This window comes from Somniosus microcephalus, chromosome 30 (genome assembly GCF_052327205.1).
Source record: "Somniosus microcephalus isolate GS21.2 chromosome 30, FLI_Smic_1.0, whole genome shotgun sequence".
NCBI lineage: Eukaryota > Metazoa > Chordata > Chondrichthyes > Squaliformes > Somniosidae > Somniosus > Somniosus microcephalus.
The window spans coordinates 10,299,825-10,320,235 of record NC_141016.1 but is presented as its reverse complement, the minus strand read 5'-3'; the positions used below and the strand labels follow the sequence as shown (position 1 = coordinate 10,320,235).

General features: G+C 48.2%; 1 protein-coding gene across 2 annotated transcripts in view; it reads right to left on the bottom strand.

Moving 5' to 3' along the window:
- LOC147097912 (netrin receptor UNC5D-like) overlaps window positions 1–20,411 on the bottom strand; it is a 743,147-nt gene that overhangs the window by 400,771 nt on the left and 321,965 nt on the right. For both annotated transcript variants that reach the window (XM_085970980.1, XM_085970983.1), the window contains exon 2: window positions 13,095–13,310. In XM_085970980.1, coding sequence (XP_085827106.1) covers window positions 13,095–13,310 — 216 coding nt within the window. The remainder of the gene's footprint in view (window positions 1–13,094; window positions 13,311–20,411) is intronic.

Here is a 20,411-nt window from a genome sequence, read left to right as displayed (position 1 = left end):
ATTTCCAATGAGTATAGGCCCAACTAAATATCCTATCATCTGATTCCATGCAAGTTAACATGGCCTTTTGAGGATATCGCGATTATGGTTCTCGCTGGTAACTGAGAAGTGCTGCGCTGCCACTTTTAGCTTTGTGTCTGGATAGAGCTTTGAGAAGGGACTTGTCAAGTTTTTCGGGGACTATCAGAGTGTATGGGTTCGTTCAGTTGGCCTCGCAATGCCCGTGGGTGACCCTGGTCTCCTGGAACTTCCTTGATTGCCTTGTCGATTTCCCAGTTCTTCCATAAATTGGCCAGTGGTGTTATTTACTCTGTGTTTTTGCCTCCCCCTCCAGGATTTAGCAATACGAGTGATTGAGGTGGGTGGCACATGAGGCTGCACCATCTGATGGGCACTGTAAGAATTTTGCAATAATTTACAGCTCCGAAGATTAATTTCTTTGATTAAAGAATCCCTAGGTGATGTGCCTTTAAAAGATTCCAGGGATCAAAGATGGCCATCAGACCACATGGCCGAAAGCAAAGGACTTGAAAACAGCTTGTGTGTGTGTGTCTGTGAAGAAAGGTTCAATGGTAGTCAAATCTGTCAATCAAAGGGGAGTTCCCCCCCCCCGCCCTGCAGCAGGACAATCGATGCCTGTTTACAGAATGTTCTGCAATGTTGACTCTAAGATCAAGTGCTTGAAACTGCCAGCATGAACAAAGGAACTTTGTTTGCTAAGCACTCAAGATTGTCAATCAATTGCAGTTCCAGATGACCACAGGACAATGCTTTGTTTACAAAGAAATTGAATGCTATTAGCATTTGTTTGTATATCAAGTGGCTACGTCCAAACTGAGGAGAAACCATTTAAATGAATGGGAGAATACATTCAAACCCATTACTGGACAATGGGGCAGTTGGATCCCTTTTGTTTTAGCCCAGAAACATCAGGATCTGGGCGGGCCCCAAATGGGGGTATAAAAGATAGCTTCCCAGAAGCATCTCTCTCTCTCTCTGGCCTCACCTCCGTGTCCCTGTACAGCATGGGAGTCTGCCTGTAGAAGCAAAACAGCAGCAGTTTACTTTTAAAACACTGGGGTGTTTTTCACTTCGGGGTAGTGAAGATCTAAGTTTGCAGGACACGGAGCAGGCATTTCCAGTGGTGAGCATATATTTTTCTGGCCTTCCACAAGGCAACTTAGAATAGGTATAGGGGTGGGAGTAAAGTGGGAATTTCGTTGGAATTGTGATTTTAGTCGATTTCCTTCATTGTGTCCATTTCTCCTCCCCTATTTAAGCAAGTCAGTGTTGCACCTAGCAGAGAAGTGCTATAGTGAACATTGAATTCGGTATTTAAAACTGTATTAAAAAGGAGTAGCTGTTTTAAAGTACTGTATTTAAAACTGTATTAAAAGGGAGTGTTGCACCAAGCAGAGGAGTGCTGTGGTGAACGCTGTGTTTCGATATTAAAGTATTGTATTTAAAGGAGTGTTGCGCTAAGCAGAGAAGTGCTTCAGTGAACACTGTACAGCTGTATTAAAGTGTTGTTTTTAAGTAAAAGCCACTAAGCTAGAGGTGCTGTAGTGAGCAAGGTGTTTCTATTTTAAAAGTGTTGGATTTAAAATAAAGGAGTGTTGCACTGAGCAGGGAGCCCTCTAGTGGACACTAAGTGTACTGCATTAAGCAAAAGTGCTGTACCAGGCATAAGAGCCATATCGATTTTTCTTTCTTTTGTTTTCAATAAATACTGGTCTGTTTTGCTCCCAAACCACGAGTCACATTGTTTTCTGTCTACATCACCACCGAATAAGTCCGGGGGTCAGAACTCAGGAATAGGGGAGCACTTCAAAACTGCAAGGGGGCCCCTGGAGCAGCTCAGAGGCTTCTGACTGGCCAGAGAAAAATAACCCCAGCCCCGCTAGCGTGTGGCTAATTCCCTACAGCACTGCCAGCCTTGACGGGCCTGATGGTCTTTTGTCCTTCATTCGTATCTGAGCAGTCATTTGATCATTTCAATAACTGAGTATTCAAGCCAATACTCTTTAAAATGTGCCTCAAATAATAACTACCTATCGTAATTGAATATATGATGCAAGAAAAAGCTTGTCACAATGATAGGCGATTCTGCTCTTTCACCTTGGCTCCGAATCCTTCTTTCTCCGTTATAATCTTACTTGCCTTTCTCTGGTTTGTTGACCCTAATGTGGCCACTCCTCACTTCAACTTCTCGTCTCTCTGCTTCCTCACTGTGTTGAAATCAAGATTCATCGCGACGTTTCATTCTTTCCCCGTGTCCCTAAAGTGTGAAGCTCTTCACCTTCCGTAGCCTTCCCTTCCTCCTATGATCTACAGCATTTGAATTCCAGGCTTAGCAACACTAAACTAGTACTTCTTGATTTATCTTATCTGTTCTTGACTATTCCAATGCTGTAAAACAAAGTGACGTAAGAAAACTACTAGGCACTTGGTCTAAGCGTTAAACAAAGCTTTAATCAACTGTTTTACAACATGGAGGTCTAGTTGTGTCCTTCACTAGTTCCTGTTAAGAATGTCCTGCACAAGCTGGGCTCGTGCCCAAGTATTTATACTCTCCCTAGACAGCGCCACCCGTAGGCCGCTCAGTATTATTTCATAAGTCTTTCTTTCATGAACGACTGATTCATGTCACAATGTTTTTCCGCACATCCTTTTCTTTGGCTTTATCATGATGTCCTTCCTCAATTTTAATTCTGTGCAAACTCAGCCCTATTGTTTACAATCTTGCCACTGGTTGTGATGGTACACAGCTCTACCTCACCACCACTTCTCTCGACCCCTCCACCGTCGCTGATTTGTCAGACTGCTTGTCCGACATCCAGTACTGGGTGAGCAGAAATTTCCTCCAACGAAATATTCCCCGCCCCAGACTCGGTTCTCTCGCCGTTGACTCCATCCCTCTCACTGGCAACTGTCTGAGGCTGAACCAGACTGTTTGTAAACTTGGTGTTGTATTTGACCTCGAGATGAGCTTTCGACCACACATCCGATCCATTACCAAGACCGCCTACTTCCACCTCCGTAACGTCACCTGACTCCACCCGCGTCTCAGCTCATCCGCTGCTGAAACCCTCGTCCATGCCTGTGTTACATCTAGACTTGACTGTTCCAATGGTCTCCTGGCCAGGACCCCATCTTCCATAAACTTGAGCTCATCCAAACCTCTGCTGCCCGTATCCTATCTCACACCAAGTCCCGTTTGTAATGATCAGTAACCTGTCATTCTGGAATGGTACACTAGGTAGTGCTGTATGTATATAAGAGTGGGCTACCCACGATGCACCAGGCTACCCACAAGGCAGCAGTCAAGATGGATGCCTCATCAGGAAAGTCGAAGAGCCAACAGACTGGGTTAACTCCATGGTATGTGCAAAGAAAAAGAACAATGATCTAAGAATATGCATGGATCCAAAGGACTTAAATGCAAACATAAAACGTGAACACATCCAGATTCCCAAGCGAGAAGGAAACACCAGTGAAATGTCAGGTGCCAGATACTTTACAAAGCTCGATGCCTCACAAGGATTTTGGCAACTAAAACTGGATGAAGAGAGCACCAAATACAGTACCTTCAACACACCATTTGGCAGGTATTGTTTCCTCAGAATGCCTTTCGGGATAATATCTGCATCTGAAATCTTTCATAGAGCGATGGAACACATAATTGAAGGTCTGGAAGGAGTTCGGGTCTATGTTGATAACATCATCATCTGGGGCTCCACATTGAAAGAACACAATGAGAGACTGACTAAAGTGCTACAGAGCATACGCCGGAATGGACTGAAGCTCAACAAAGCCAAGTGTCAGTTTGGCGTCCAGGAAGTCACTTTCCTAGGAGATAATCTATCTGGTAAAGGAATAGAGCCAGATATGGAAAAATGTGCACAAAGTGTAATGGAAAGAATCACTTTGCCAAACAATGTTTTTCAAAAGTAAAAACAAAGAAAGGGCAATGGGTTAATGTGATTGAGGACACTGATTTAAGTGAGACATGTTTTGTAGGAATGGTGTCATGTGACAATATCAAAAAGGACACAGAAAATGTGCAGCCCTCAGGAATTAACAATGCTGAACATAAAGTTAATGCAGTAAAAGAGGACAAATGGATGATCCCACTGCAGGTAAATGTAGCATTAGTTACATTGAAACTAGACACTGGGGCAAAAGCAAACTTAATCAGTATGAGTGACATTAACAATATGAAAGAAAAGCCCAAAATACAGAAAAAGTCCGTACTACTTGATGTGCCTCAATAAATCCGAGACTCAATGTTAACTGAACAAAGCAAGGCTTTTATTAACTTAGAAGGTAACACACAGTGGAGAAGTGTCTCCCATCCAGAGGTCGGCTGTACTGGATGTGAGACACGCTGGGCCTGCTTAAGTAGGGGCCAGGTATGGGCGGAGCCCTACACACAATAAAATACAGGTGAGGAAATGGAACTGAGGTAAGGGAAATGAAACTGAAACTAAACCACAGTCACAGGCACAATCACACACAGAGAATACAGATGAGTGATGAATGGCATATTTCATCACATTCACCCCTTCTATAGATTTAGTCTGTTCGGGGGTTTGATAATGCTCTGTGGCCAACGTGGCTGTTGTGGTGCCGCGGGTGTCGGCTGGGTGTCCCCGGTGGCCTCCTGGGTCTCTGCCGGGGGCGGTGCCAGGGTTGTTGAAGGGGTGGTTGGTGGGGGTACCGTTGGTCGATGTTCTTCCGGGGGTGATGAAAGAGTAGTGGGTGGGTAAGAGTTGCTGTGATCGTTGTTGTGGTTGTTGTCGTTACCGGCTGGGGCGACGTCTTTTATGGACACGGTGTCCTCCCTTCCGTCGGCGTGCCGGACATACGCGTATTGAGGGTTGGCGTGGAGTAGGTGCACTGACTCCATGAGAGGGTCCGTCTTGTGGCCCCTCACATGCCTTCGTACAAATACTGGACCTGGGGTGGAGAGCCATGACGGCATGGATATGCCTGAGGTGGATTTCCGGGGAAAAACAAACATTTGTTCATGAGGCGTGGCATTAGTGGCAGTACACAATAGCGACCGTATCGAATGGAGCACATCTGGGAGGACTTCCTGCCAGCGGGAGATAGGGAGGCCCTTGGTCCTTAGAGCTAGAATGACTGCTTTCCATATTGTCCCGTTCTCTCGCTCCACCTGGCCGTTACCCTGGGGGTTGTAGCTGGTGGTATGGCTCGTGGCGATCCCCCTGGACAGCATGTACTGGCGTAGCTCTTCGCTCATGAAGGACGCCCCCCTATCCGTGTGGATGTAGCTCGGCATACCGAACAGGCAGAACAGGCTGTTGAGGCATTTAATGACCGTGGCGCTGGTCATGTCTGGGCAGGGGAAGGCGAATGGGAAACGGGAGTATTCGTCCACAATGTTCAGGAAGTAAACATTGCGGTCGGCTGACGGGAGGGGGCCCTTGAAATCTAAGCTGAGCCGCTCAAAGGGCCGTGTAGCTTTGATTAAGTGGGCTCTATCTGGGCGGTAGAACCGAGGCTTGCACACAGCGCAAGTGCGGCAGTTCCTGGTCAGAGACCGAACTTCCTCAATCGAGTAGGGTAAGTTGCGGGACTTTATGAAGTGGAACAGCCGTGCGACCCCTGGGTGGCAGAGGTCGTTGTGGAGGGTCTGTAGCCAATCCCCAGTGGCGCTGGCACACATCCCTCGTGAGAGGGCGTCGGGGGATTCGTTAAGGGCCCCTGGCCGGTAAATGATGTCATACTCAAAGGTGGAGAGCTCGATCCACCACCTGAGAATCTTATCATTTTTAATCTTCCCCTTCTGTTTATTATTAAACATAAACGCTACCGACCGATGGTTGGTAAGTAGGGTGAAGCGTTTGCCGGCTAGGTAGTGGCGCCAGTGGCGCACTGCCTCCACGATGGCTTGGGCCTCCTTTTCCACGGAGGAGTGTCTGATCTCGGGCCCTTGGAGGGTCCTCGAGAAGAAAGCTACGGGCCGCCCCGCCTGGTTGAGGGTGGCCGCCAAGGCAAAGTCAGACGCATCACTTTCCACTTGAAAGGGAGTGTTCTCATCCACTGCCTGTAGCGTGGCCCGCTCAATATCCCGCTTAATGCTTTTGAAGGCGGCGTGGGCCTCAGCAGAGAGCGGAAAAGAGGATGCTTTCAAGAGGGGGCGGGCTTTGTCGGAGTAGTTGGGGACCCATTGGGAATAATAAGAAAATAACCCCAGGCACCTTTTCAGGGCTTTGGGAGTGTTGGGCAGGGGCAGCTCCCGTAGGGGGCGCAATCGGTCGGGGTCTGGTCCGATTTCCCCATTCTCCACCACGCTGCCTAGTATGCAGAGGCGCATGGTGTTGTAAACGCACTTGTCCTTGTTGTAAGTGAGGTTGAGTTTTTGTGCGGTTTTCAGGAACCTCTCGAGGTTCGAGTCGTGATCCTGCTGGTTGTGACCGCAGATGGTGACGTTGTCGAGGTAGGGGAAGGTTGCCTGCAAGTGGTGGTCATCGACCATGCGGTCCATCTCCCTCTGAAAGACCGAGACCCCATTCGTCACCCCAAAGGGGACTCTGAGGAATTGGTAGAGGTGTCCGTTCGCCTCGAAGGCGGTGTACGGGCGGTCCTCTGGTCTGATAGGGAGCTGGTGGTATACTGACTTGAGGTCGATGGTGGAGAACACCCGATATTGGGCGATTTGGTTCACCATTTCTGATATGCGGGGTAGCGGGTAGGCGTCTAGTTGGGTGTACCTGTTGATTGTTTGGCTATAGTCGATCACCATCCGTTTCATCTCGCTACCCCTCACCACCACCACTTGGGCGCGCCACGGGCTGTTGCTGCGTTCAATAATGCGCTCCTTCAGGAGCCTGTCTACCTCGGTCGCGATAAACCGCCTGTCCTCCCAGCTGTACCTCCTGCTTTTGGTCGCTATTGGCCGGCAGTTAGGGGTAAGGTTCGCGAATAGCGAAGGCGGCTTTACCTTCAGGGTAGCCAGGCCGCACACTGTGAGGGGCGGCTGGGACCCACCGTAATTGAGCGTGATGCTTTGGTGGCGGCACTGGAAATCCAGGCCCAAGATCACGCTCGCACATAGATTCTTCATGATTAGTAATTTAAAATTATCGTATACAGTTCCGTTAACGGACAATTGTACCGCGCAGTAACCCATAATGGTCGATGTCTGGGTTTTATCAGCCATAGAGATGGTACCCCGAGTAGGGACCACCATTAGAGAGAGTTGTTGTGCTAGTTCAGGGTGGATAAAACTCTCCGTACTTCCACTGTCAATTAAACCTTTAACCCCGCATCCATTTACCTCGATGTCCACCATTGATTTGGATAGCGGGTGCGGCCTGGTCTGGTCCACTGTGACCAATGCCACTGTAGGGCCCTGATCGAGACAAGATGGCGTCCACGCTGTCTGCTCACAAGATGGCGGACCCCACGAGGTCAGGCAAGATGGCATCCAAGATGGCCGCTCCCACGGCTCACACATGGCGGTGGCGGGTTTTCTGGCGGGGTTCCCTCTGCACACCTTCCCGATGTGCCCCTTCTTACCGCACTTGAAGCAGGTGGTGCCTTTCGCCGGGCACAGGTTTCTGGTGTGTTTTGGCTGTCCGCAGAAGTAGCAGTTGGGGCCTCGACGCGTCGTGGCTGTCGTAGGGCTTCTGGGGGGAGAGCGGGGCCCCGACGGTGTCGGGCTGCCAGGCGGGGAAGATGCCTTCCAAGATGGCGGCGCCCTTGGTGCACACGTGGCGGCGTGGGCGGCGCGGGCTGAAGAGTAGGCGTCCGAGTTTCTCTGGGCCACATCCAGGGATCGCACTGTGTCCACAGCCTGTTTCAGGTCCAATCCCGTTTTTTCCAGTAGTCTCTGCCGGATGTAAGTGGAGCTGAGGCCTGTGATAAAGGCATCACGAACAAGCTCGTCAGTGTACACTGCGGCTTTTACATCTTGGCACTTGCAGTCTTTGCCAAGCGTTTTCAGGGTGACTAGGAACTCATCCAGCGATTCCCCAGGTTGCTGTGCGCGAGTAGCGAGCAGATGCCTAGCATACACCTCGTTCGTAGGCTGCTGGTAATGCGCCTTTAAGATGTCGCAGGCGGCCGGGTACGTGTCGGCGTCTTGGATGAGGGGGTAAACCCGGTGGCTTACCCAATTCCGCAGGATTCCGAGTTTCATACTTTCAGCGTCCGTAGCGCCTGTGATGGCTGCGGAATTGTCCAGGAAGAATTCCATACACTTAAACCAGTGTCCGAAGCATGCCGATGCGTCCGAAGCATGCTGGTCCAAATCCAAACGTTCGGGTTTCAAGAGTTGATCCATTGTGTTGAAAAATAAGTTAATAAAATTGATGTGCCTCAATAAATCCGAGACTCAATGTTAACTGAACAAAGCAAGGTTTTTATTAACTTAGAAGGTAACACACAGTGGAGAAGTGTCTCCCATCCAGAGGTCGGCTGTACTGGATGTGAGACACGCTGGGCCTGCTTAAGTAGGGGCCAGGTATGGGCGGAGCCCTACACACAATACAATACAGGTGAGAAAATGGAACTGAGGTAAGGGAAATGAAACTGAAACTAAACCACAGTCACAGGCACAATCACACACAGAGAATACAGATGAGTGATGAATGGCATATTTCATCACACTATTGAAGGACTAGGTACAGTATCTGTAGAGGCATCCATCTTGACTGCTGCCTTGTGGGTAGCCTGGTGCATCATGGGTAGCCCACTCTTATATACATACAGCTCCACCTAGTGTACCATTCCAGAATGACAGGTTACTGATCATTACACCGTTCACCCATCACTCCTGCGCTCACTGACCTACATTGGCTCCCGGTCCAGCAACACCTCGATTTTAAAATTCTGCCCCACCCCCGGATCGATTGGGAATGTACCACCTCCCCACCCCCAACGCCCACGATCACCCTGGAGCCCCTCCTCCCACTGACTGACGGGGGGACAATTCCTCCGGGCCCCCGGCTGCGGCTTCCTGCTGCCGGATTCCTGCTACAGACCAGGTAGTGGATCCGGCCGGGTGTCGGGTGGGACTGGGGGAACTTTTATCTTAATGAGGCCCAGCTTTGGGGCTCCCGCGCACCATTTCCCCTCCCCCACCGTAAAAATCGAGACCGTTGTCTTTCTTCAACTGACTTACTGCAATCCTGAACATCTCCCTTTGGCTGTCCTGGACCATCTGACAGTATTGTTTCTGGTTTACTTTTTCCAATTCTATTTCAGTGAGAGGCCCCGTCTCCTCTCTCAGGTGGACACAAAAGAACACACGGCCACCATTCAAAGAAGAGCAGGGGAGTTCTCCCACATGTCCCTGGGCCAATATTTATCCCTCAACCAACATCACACTCCACAACACTCAAGAAGCTCGACACCATCCAGGACAGAGCAGTCCGCTTGATTGGCACCCCATCTACCACCTTAAACATTCACTCCCTCCACCACCGGCGCACCAAGGCTGCAGTGTGTACCATCTACAAGATGCACTGCAGCAACTCGCCAAGGCTTCTTCGGCAGCACCTCCCAAACCCGCCACCTCTTCCACCTAGAAGGACAAGGGCAGCAGGCGCATGGGAACACCACCACCTCCCAAGTTCCCCTCCAAGTCGCACACCATCCTGACTTAGAAGCATATCGGCCGATCCTTCATCATCGCTGGGTCAAAATCCTGGAACTCCCTCCCTAATAGCACTGTGGGAGCACCTTCACCACACGGACATCAGCGGTTCAAGAAGGCGGCTCACCACCACCTGCTCGAGGGGCAACTAGGGATGGGCAACAAATGCCAGCCTTGCCAGTGATGCCCAGATCCCATCAACGAATATAAAAAAAACAAATAAAAACCTAAAAAACAGATTATTTGGTCATTTATCTTATTGCAGTTTGTGGGCCCTTGCTGTGCGCAAATTGGCTGTCACTACCTTACAACTGTGACAACATTTCAAAAGTATTTTATTGGCTGTAAAGCACTTTTGGGCATCCATAGTACTTTTTTTTAGTATCTTGTATACCTCTATAAGATTCCCTTTGAGATGTCTTTTTTTGAGGCCCTGCGTATCAGGTTGCTTCTTATAGCTCTTGCCTCTCCTGTCAAGACCAACCTCGTTCTTTTGCTCTGCACTGTCTCTGGGGCCCCAAGTGGCTTCCCTTAGCTTTCAACACAGAAGGAGGTTAACCCTTTACGCACTGCTTCAAACTCATGTGATGCATACGGAACTCTTCTGATAAGGTATTCATGTTATAATAATCTAAGAACCAACCCCCCCCGCCAACCTCTCCACCCCCTCATAAGTGAAATGAAGCTTTCAGATCTGACAGTGTAATTATTGGAATGATAATGCGATTCCACTGCAGTTGTTTACAGGAAACTCTCCTAACCATAGGCCTTGACTCAAAAGAGTTGAAAATTCTGCGCATAGCTAATGTACTCGCTGCATTTATGTCAATTACACAGTAATTTTGAACAGATGGATACTGAGTGACGAGTAAAATATAAACTGCAGTAGGAGAAGGACGACGCACATCAACTGGTGAAAATTCATTCATCTGTACATCTGTGTGGGATGGAATTCAATACAAAGGACTATAATAAACAATGCCAAAAGAAATCACTTCTCGAAATCAGGTGGCAAATATTGTCATGTTTTAACTGGGCCACATTATGTTAAATTAGCTGTATGGCCTGACTTGCGCTCATCCAAAACTCGGCTGCCCCGTGTCCTGACTCTCACCAAGTCCCATTCACCCATCACCGACTGTGCTCGCTGACCTCCATTGGCTCCCGGTTAAGCAACGCCTCGATTTTAAAATTTTCAAACTTGTTTTCAAATCCCTCCATGGTCTCCTCGCCTCCTCCTTATCTCTGTAATCTCCTCCTGCCCCCCCCCCAACCCCCCACCGAGATCTCTGCGCTCCTCCAATTCTGGCCTCTAGAGCAATCCCCGATTTTAATTGCTCCACCATTGGTGGCCGTGCCTTCAGCTGCCTGAGCCCTAAGCTCTGGAATTCCATAGAAAGATGGAAACATAGAAGTTAGGAGCAGGAGTAGGTCATTCGGCCCCTCGAGCCTGCTCCGCCATTCAATGAGATCATGGCTGATCATCCAAATTCAGTGCCCTGTTCCTGCTTTCTCCCCATATCCCTTGATCCCTTTAGCCTTAAGAAATATATCTAACTCCTTCTTGAATATATTTAATGAATTGGCCTCTACTGCCTTCTGTGGTAGAGAATTCCACAGGTTCACCACTCTCTGGGTGAAGAAATTCCTCCTCATCTCTGTCCTAAATGGCTTACCCCTTATCTTTATACTGTGAGCCCTGGTTCCGGACTCCCCCTGCCATCGGGAACATCCTTCCTGCATCTAGTCTGTCTAGTCCTTAGAATTTTATAAGTTTCAATGAGATCCCCTCTCATTCTTCTAAACTCCAGCGAGTATAAGCCCAATCGACCCAATCTCTCCTCATACGTCATTCCTGCCATCCCAGGTATCAGTCTGGTGAATCTTCGCTGCACTCCCTCCATGGCAAGAACATCCTTCCTCAGATAAGGCGACCAAAACTGCACATAACCTCTCTGCCTTTCTTTCCTCCTTTAAGACGCTCCTTAAAACCTCTTTGACCAAGCTTTTGGTCATCTGCCCTAATATCTCCTTATGTGGCTCAGTGTCAAATTTTGTTTGATAACGCTCCTGTGAAGCACCTTGGGACGTTTTATTATGTTACAGGTGCTATATAAATACAAGTTGTTGTTGTTTTTGATGTGAGACGCAGCTCCAACGAATGGAAGTGACTCTCCCTGTTTATTGGCCAGTGTGGATGTCCAGCGTATAGTCCACACACAGCTCCTTATGGCAGCATCCCAACTATAACGAGGTTTTGAACATGTCACCCTTCATTGTCAGAAATGTGCATTAGTTTGCTAACCAATATAACAGTGAATTGGGGGAGGAGATCTTGAGTTGACAGCAGACCTTTACTTGCTGGTGATCTCTTTCTCTGTAGAGTGGTCAATAGATCAAATGGTTGCCAAGAAGGGTGGTTGTGGGCAGGACAACGAGGTTCACCCAAGCTAGATGCTGTAATGGGACGAGGGCTGGGTTGGTGTCCTGTGTGCAATGGGCTGAAGGGAGTAACGAGAAGAGAAAGAGATGGGGACATGAGAAAGAGGGAAGGTACAGGAGGACATGGGAGGGAAGTGAGAGAAGAGAGAGGGCCAGGAGAGAGGGAGAGTTAGTGAGAGAAAAACCAACGGATAGGGAGATAGAAGAGACAAGTGCCAGTAGATAGTGATGGGAGGGAGAGAAGGACCAAGTGACAAGAGATAGTGATGGGAGGGAGGGATGGACCAAGTGACAAGAGATAGTGATGGGAGGGAGAGAAGGACCAAGTGCCAGTAGATAGTGATGGGAGGGAGAGAAGGACCAAGTGACAAGAGATAGCGATGGGAGAGAGGGAAGGACGCAGAGAGAAAGAAGGGAAAGCGAAGGGAGATAGACCAAGAAAGAGTGATATACAAAAGAGAGAGATGGGAGGAAACGACATCAGAAAGATGGTAAAGAGAGAGAGAGGGAGAGAAAGAGAGAGAGAAAAAGCTGAGAAAGGCAGGGAAGCAATATGGACAGAGACATGTGAGAGTAGGTGACAGAGAACCAGGAAACGAGAAACAAAGGAGAGGATAAAAGGTCGGGAGAGAGAAAAAGAGAGGTTACTACACACAGGGATTGCTCGATTGTCTTGCTATCTAATTCACTAGCAGCGGAGTCTGGCTGGCTTCAGTCAAGATGCTGCCTGATCTCCCAACCCACCCACGGCTTCAGATGACTCATAAAAAATCATGACTAAAACAATTACTCCACACAGCCAACGCTCCTACGTGAACCTTCACAGTAATCCTCTATGTTTGCAGTTGATTCACTACCTTCCTCCCCCCGCCCCGGGCAGTGGATAAATCATTTCAATGAGTTTTAACATTGATGTCCACAAATTAACCTTGTCGGGAGGCATTCGGATGATTAAATCAGCTGTCTAATGTGATCCAATCCCACTCCGCCCATACACGGAGATGCCCAAAGGACGTTGCTTTACCTGTGTACTCGTCCACATCTTCTTCAAGCATGTGTTCATTCTGATGGACCCAGTCTCCGTTACACTTGAAGAAGATCTGCATGGCGGGCATTGCTTTGCAGCGCAGCTTGATGGGGTTGTTCTTCACAATGTAGGAATCCTCTGGCTCGACCTGGAAGCGTGGCAGGGTCCCCAAAGGTATGGATTCAGGCACGTTATCTCCATTGCCTCCCCCTGCTGAGGAAGAACATTGTAAAGTTCCATCAGAACGTGAATACTGAAGAAGAAAAGGCCAGTTGGCACGTTAGACCTCTTACATAAGAACGTAGGAATTAGGAGCAGGAGTCGGTCATACGGCCCCTCGAGCCTGCTCCGCCATTCAATAAGATCATGGCTGATCTTCCACCTCAACTCCACTTTCCCGCCCGATTCCCCACATCCCTTGACTAGAGTCCAAAAATCTATCTATCTCAACCTTGAATATACTCAAAGACTCAGCATCCACAGCCATCTGGGGTAGAGAATTCCAGATTCACAACCCTCTGAGTGAAGAAATTCCTCCTCATCTCAGTCTTATCCTTATCCTGAGACTATGCCCCCTAGTTCTAGACTCGCCAGCCAGGGGAGATCATCTCTCAGCATCCACCCTGTCAATCCCCCCTCAGTATCTGAGATGTTTCAATGAGATCACCTCTCATTCTTCTAAACTCCAGCGAGTATAGGCCCAATCTACTCCATCTCTCCTCATAGGACAACCCTCTCTTCCTGCTCCAAACTCTACAATTTGCACCATCACGGCACACAATCTCTTGGGTAGTAGACCTCTGGAACAGGCTACCAACTGCTGTGGTGGACACCGATTCGCTGAATTCCTTCAAGCGAGAGCTGGACCTGTTTCTGGCTGGGGCGGAGATCAGCACTTACAAACGATAGGTACTGCAAGGAATTCATGGTCAGAGTGATCTCCTGGGCTAGTTTTTATCGCCTGCGGGGGTTGGGGGGGGGGAGCGGTTTGAAGAGGAATGTCACAGATTCAATTCCCCCAAATTGGCCTGAGTTTTTAAATCTGGTTTTTGGCCTCTCCCAGGAGATTCCATGGTTTCGGCTGGGGTGGAGCGTCTATATTGTGATACACAAGGTGTCGCAATTGTGCGGGACAGGTTGGATGGACCAGAGGGTCTTTACCTGCCCGGCATTATTTTTACGTTGCGAAGTGAATCTTCAAAAAGATAACCCACTTCGAAAATGTCGAAGGAAATAAAAGATAACCCACTGTCGAAGAAGGCTTGGAGTGTTGCTGCAGTGTGTACCATCGACAAGATGCACTGCAGCAACTCGCCAAGGCTTCTCCGACAGCACCTCCCAAACCCGCGACCTCTTCCACCTAGAAGGACGAGGGCAGCAGGCGCATGGGAACACCACCACCTCCAAGTTCCCCTCCAAGTCACACACCATCCTGACTTGGAAATATATCGGTCGTTCCTTCATCGTCGCTGGGTCAAAATCCTGGAACTCCCTCCCTAACAGCACTGTGGGAGCACCTTCACCACACGGACTGCAGCGGTTCAAGAAGGCGGCTCACCACCACCTTCTCAAGGGCAATTAGGGATGGGCCATAAATGCTGGCCTTGCCCAGCGACGCCCACCTCCCGTGAATGAATAATTAAAAAAAAATTCTTCCCAACCCCAAATCTAATCAAGGGCAAGCCCAAAATTCGTCCCACACCTTCAACTCTCAGCAACTGCATCCCACTGGGGAAAATATTCTTGGTCTTGGCAGCATAAAGACCATCAAGCTGTACACAGCAGCTACCCTGTGACGCGGGATTATAAGGTTTTTCCAGATGAGATGAGATGTGCTAAATGGCCGTGCCCATTTGTATTGATCGTGTGATTTGTGTCAATTCGCTCCCTTCACTCCAGCAATCAATCATATACCCTTTGTAGCTTTTAACCAATTTGGGGATTTTCTGCACTGAACCAGCCCATCATTTTTTTGGGTCATTCTTTGCAATGGTTGAAAGGTCACAGGTTAGGGGTTCTCAATTTCCAGATGTACACCAGGAGTGTTGCAAAGGAAAAGTCTCCCCTCTAACCTTGTTATAACTGAAAGGCCCTGGAACTTTTCTCCGCCTGCTTCCTGACAGACTCCAGTGCATTGCAGTTAGCGCAAGACCGAAGCTCCATCAGAAAGGTTGAGCAGGTTGGGCCTATACTCATTGGAGTTTAGAAGAATGAGAGGTGATCTTATTGAAACATATAAGATACTGAGGGGGCTCGACAAGGTAGATGCCGAGAGGATGTTTCCCCTCGTGGGGAAATCTAGAACTAGGGGGCATAGTTTCAGAATAAAGGGTCGCCCTTTTAGAACTGAGATGAGGAATTTCTTCTCTCAGAGGGTCGTAAATCTGTGGAATTCTCTGCCCCAGAGAGCCATGGAGGCTGGGTCATTAAATACATTTAAGGTGGAGATAGATTTTTGAACAAGGGAGTGAAGGGTTATGGGGAGCGAGCTGGGAAATGGAGCTGAGCCCAAGATCAGATTAGCCATGATCTCATTAAATTTCCTCCTTTCAAGAAAGGCTCGAGGGGCCAAAAGACCTACTTCTTATGTTCTTAGAACGCACCTGCACTTGGCTCACTTGCTAAGCTGTTCACCGGGCACTTAATGAGCTCAAACGAGCAGAAGTTGGCTAATTCTCCTGGGGCAGTGGTAATCTGCCTGCTTCGCGCGCGTGACTGGGTAACAGTGTGGGTGAGACCCTCGCCAGTTCGTGTAGCCTCTGCCGAAACAATGGCCTAGAAATCCATCTGGAACGGTGGTGCAAAAACGGGCGGGGTCGGATCGGCCGCCCGTCAAACGGTCATGCAGTCAACGGAACTGAATATCAGGCGCGCCGTGTAATGGGCGGCGGATCCAACACCGCGATGAATTTCTAGGTGTCGGCTGTGGCGTAAGTTGAAACATTCACCCAGTCAGGCCATTAAGCATTTGGAACGGGGAACAATAAAAAATCGCAAATACTGGCATTGTGAAATGCGAGCAAAACTACTTCTGAATACATCTGAAAATGGTATGCGTGGGTTAGTGTTCAGTGGGTAGAGACTCTTTGCCAGTTCTGCTGCAGGGCTTCTATCTGAAACAGTAACCCATTTTAATTTTCAGATGTTGACAGTCCTGCTCTGTATTTCCAACATTTTCAGTTTCTACTTCCAACACCATTAACTAGTGCATGTCACAGTGTGACTGTCTTATATGTTCAGCACATATTCGCGATATTTGTCAGTTTGCTGCTATTTTTTCACTAAGAGGCACAAAAGCATGCAAGTATATCCAAACCAGCGGCAGCTCAACAAGATTCCACTTGACGCCTGACAATTTATAAATACATCTCGTGCGCAGGCACCCTTTTTGGATCTCTGAGTTCAATGCCTAAACTATATGGAGATATCAAACTCAATCATGCTTTGCTTAATGCCACCATGTGTTGGTAATCCTGTCAGTAACAAACCTCTCTACCTCCCTTTCCTCCTTTCAAGAAAGACTTGCATTTCTATAGCGCCTTTCACGACCACAGGGCCACGTTTCCCACATTACAACAGTGACTACACTTCAAAAAGTACTTCATTGTCTGTAAAGCACTTTGAGACGTCCGGTGGTCGTGAAAGGCACTATATAAATGCAAGTCTTTCTTTTCTTTTTCCTGCCCGATCCCCATATCCCTTGATTCCCTAAATATCCAAAAATCTATCGATCTCAATCTTGAATATACTCAATGACTGAGCCTCCACAGCTCTCTGGGGTAGAGGATTCCAAAGATTCACCATCCTCTGAGTGAAGAAATGTCTCCTCCTCACAGTCCTAAATCCCTTGTCCAGAGACTGTTACAAATCAAATCAAATCAAATCAAATCAACTTTTATTGTCATTGTTAGTGCACAAGTGCAGTACAATGAAATGTAGGCTTGCGGCTCCCGAGAGTGTACATTTAGATTAAGACATTTAAACATTCAACATACATTTGGCTTGTAATACATTAACATAAACATAACCATAATAAAGTGCATTGGCAGATGTGCAGGCTTTAGAGTTTATTTGTGGAGTTCAGTAGGATGACAGCCCTGGGAAAGAAGCTGTTCCTAAATCTGGTCGTACGGGTGCGAATGCATCTGTAGCGTCTCCCAGATGGCAGGAGGGCGAACAGACTGTGGCTGGGGTGGGTAGGGTCTTTGATGATGGACTGTGACCTCCGTAAACAGCGTTTCTGGTATATGTGCTCTATGGTCGGTAGCCGGGTGCCGGTAATGCGTTGGGCAGTTTTGACTACCCGCTGCAGGGCTTTCCGGTCATAGTAGCTACAGCTGCCATACCATGCTGTGATACAGTTTGTCAGGATGCTCTCTATTGTGCAGCGGTAAAAGTTAGAGAGGATCAGGGGTGACAGGTTACATCCCTTCAGCCTCCTTAGGAAATATAGGCGCTAGTTCTAGACTCTCCAGCCAATCTTCTGAGCAAGAGAAGCTGTGCAGCACTAACTCCTCTTTCTGGAGGTCTGGTCATATCCACAACACTGTAGGGACCATAGTTCCTTGTGATTTCCAATCCCACTTCAGCTTTGCCGATTACATACTCGTGTCTTCCAGTTCAATTATCACATTGCAAACTACATCTGTTTACCTCAACGTGAGTCGTGCCTGCACCAAGTTCCCTTCGCTAATTTTCTTTTCTCAACTGGAAAGTTAGGTTCGATGAATCTCTTTCAATAACTCTGAGCTCTAAACCACCGATTCAACCGAGTTAACCTTTCCCTGAAGTCTCTCCAGCAGATCAATGGCCTTTTTGAAGTTTGAGTGTCTTCTGAATATGCTAGGAAGGGATCAAAGAAGTGTCAGCTGTGGCTCAGTGGGTAGCACCCTGAGATCGTGGAGGCTGTGGGTTCACGTCCCACCCCAGAGACTTGAGCACAAAAATCTAGGCTGACACTCCAGTGCAGCGCTGTGGGAAGTGCCGTCTTTTGGCTAAGATGTTAAACCGAGGCCCCGTCTGCTCTCTCAGGTGAATGTTGAAGATCCCACGGCCACTATTTCAAAGAAAAGCAGGGGAGTTATCCCTGGTGTCATGTCCAATATTTATCCCCCAACTACCATCACTAAAAAAAAACAGATTATCTGGTCGTTGCTTTTTGCTTTCTGCAAATTGGGCTGCCATTTTTCCTACAATACAATAGTAACTACACTTCAAAAGTACTTAATTGGCTGTAAAGCGCTTTGGGACATCCTGAGGTCATGAAAGGCGCTACAGAAATGCAAGTCTGTCTTTTCCTTTTTATAACCTTTTAACGACAAACCTTAATCTCTTTTGAAAGCTTCATGTGCAGAGCCTTGCTTAATGTTTTCTTGCAAATCCATGTAAATTACACTGAGGAAAGATCTGTGTACCAGCAGCATCATCAACATAGTGGGAAGGTTTCCTGGGTTTGTCATTTCTAATGAAACAGTAAATGCGTTCTAGAAACATAGAAGATAGGAGCAGGAGTAGGTCATTCGGCCCCTTGAGCCCGCTCCGCCATTCAATGAGATCATGGCTGATCATCCAAATTCAGTACCCTTTCCCTGCTTTCTCCCCATATCCCTTGATCCCTTTAGCCTCAAGAAATATATCCAACTTGTTCTTGAATATATTTAATGAATTGGCCTCAACTGCCCTGTGTGGCAGAGAATTCCACAGGTTCACCACTCTCTGGGTGAAGAAATTCCTCCTCATCTCAGTCCTAAATGGCTTACCCCTTATCCTTAGACTGTGACACCTGGTTCTGGACTCCCCCGCCTTCGGGAACATCCTTCCTGCATCTAGTCTGTCTAGTTCTGTTAGAATTTTATAAGTTTCAATGAGATCCTCTCTCATTCTTCTGAACTCTAGCGAATATAAGCCTAATCGACCCAATCTCTCCTCATACGTCATTCCTGCCATCCCAGGTATCAGTCTGGTGGATCTTCGCTGCACTCTCTCCGTGGCAAGAACATCTGAGAGAACAGATTTAAGAATTCATTGGAAATAGCAATGAGAGGGGTAATCCTATTGTTCTAATGATGTTCTTAACACGTAGTGACCAGAGGGTTTCTTTCTGTCATGGACTGAAGAACCTCACCAACCAATTCTGTTAATTCTTCAAAGACATGAACTATCGCTTCTAAAAGCATTCATTCCCTATTATGGACTCAGCAGTCTTCAGATGGGCACAGTTAGCATCCTGTTCTTGGACTATTTTCACCACGCCCAGGTCAGATTGACTTCTCTATCGCTTCCTGATTCGTATCTCATTTCTCTTCTTCCTCTCTTCTTAGGCAGTCCCTCGGAACCGAGGATGACTTGCTTCCACATTAAAAATGAGTTCTCAGGTGACTGATGAGTCCAATGCGGGACCTACAGTATCTGTCACAGGTGGGGCAGACGGTGGTTGAAGGGGCAGGTGGGTGGGGTGCTTGGGTTGACGTGCGCTCCTTCCGCTGTTTGCGCTTGGCTTCCACTTGCTCCCGGCGAAGAGACTCGAGGTGTTCGGCGCCTTCCCGGATGCTTCTCCTCCACTTTGTGCGGTCTTGGGCCAGGGATTCCCAGGTGTCGATGGGGATGTTACACTTTTTCAAGGAGGCTTTGAGGGTGTCCTTGCGTTTCCTCTGCCCACCGGGGGCTCTCTTGCCGTGCAGGAGCTCCGAGTAGAGCGCTTGTTTTGAGAGTCTCGTATTGGGCATGCGGACAATGTGACCCGTCCATCGGAGCTGATTGAGCATGGTCAAAGCTTCGATGCTGGGGATGTTGGCCTGAGCCAGAACACTGACATTGGTGCGCCTATCCTGCCAATGGATTTGCAGGATCTTGCGGAGGCAGCGTTGGTGGTACCTCTCCAGTGCTTTGAGGTGCCTGCTGTACATGGTCCATGTCTCTGAGGCATACAGCAGGGCGGGTATCACTGCTGCTCTGTAGACCATGAGCTTAGTGCCGGGTTTGAGGTCTTATTAATGGTAGGATAACAGTCACTGTCCTCCAGTCCCCAGTGCAGTCCTGGTATTTGTTTTAAGAGTCCCTGAAATGTTTTCAATGAGAGCCCCACCCACTTCTTGAGGATTCCAGGGTGCACACCATCCAGTCTTGGCTCTTTATTGACTTCCTCGTGTGCTATTGATGCTCCAGCCAATTTGAGTACATTTCAAATGAATGGGGAATTTTACATATCTGCCAATTTCTTTATTCCACACATTTCTACACAATGCATCTTGTGAAGAGCCTATCTTGTCTTTAACACCGTGGAAAGGGCTTCTTCTGGGTGCTGTAAATTATAAC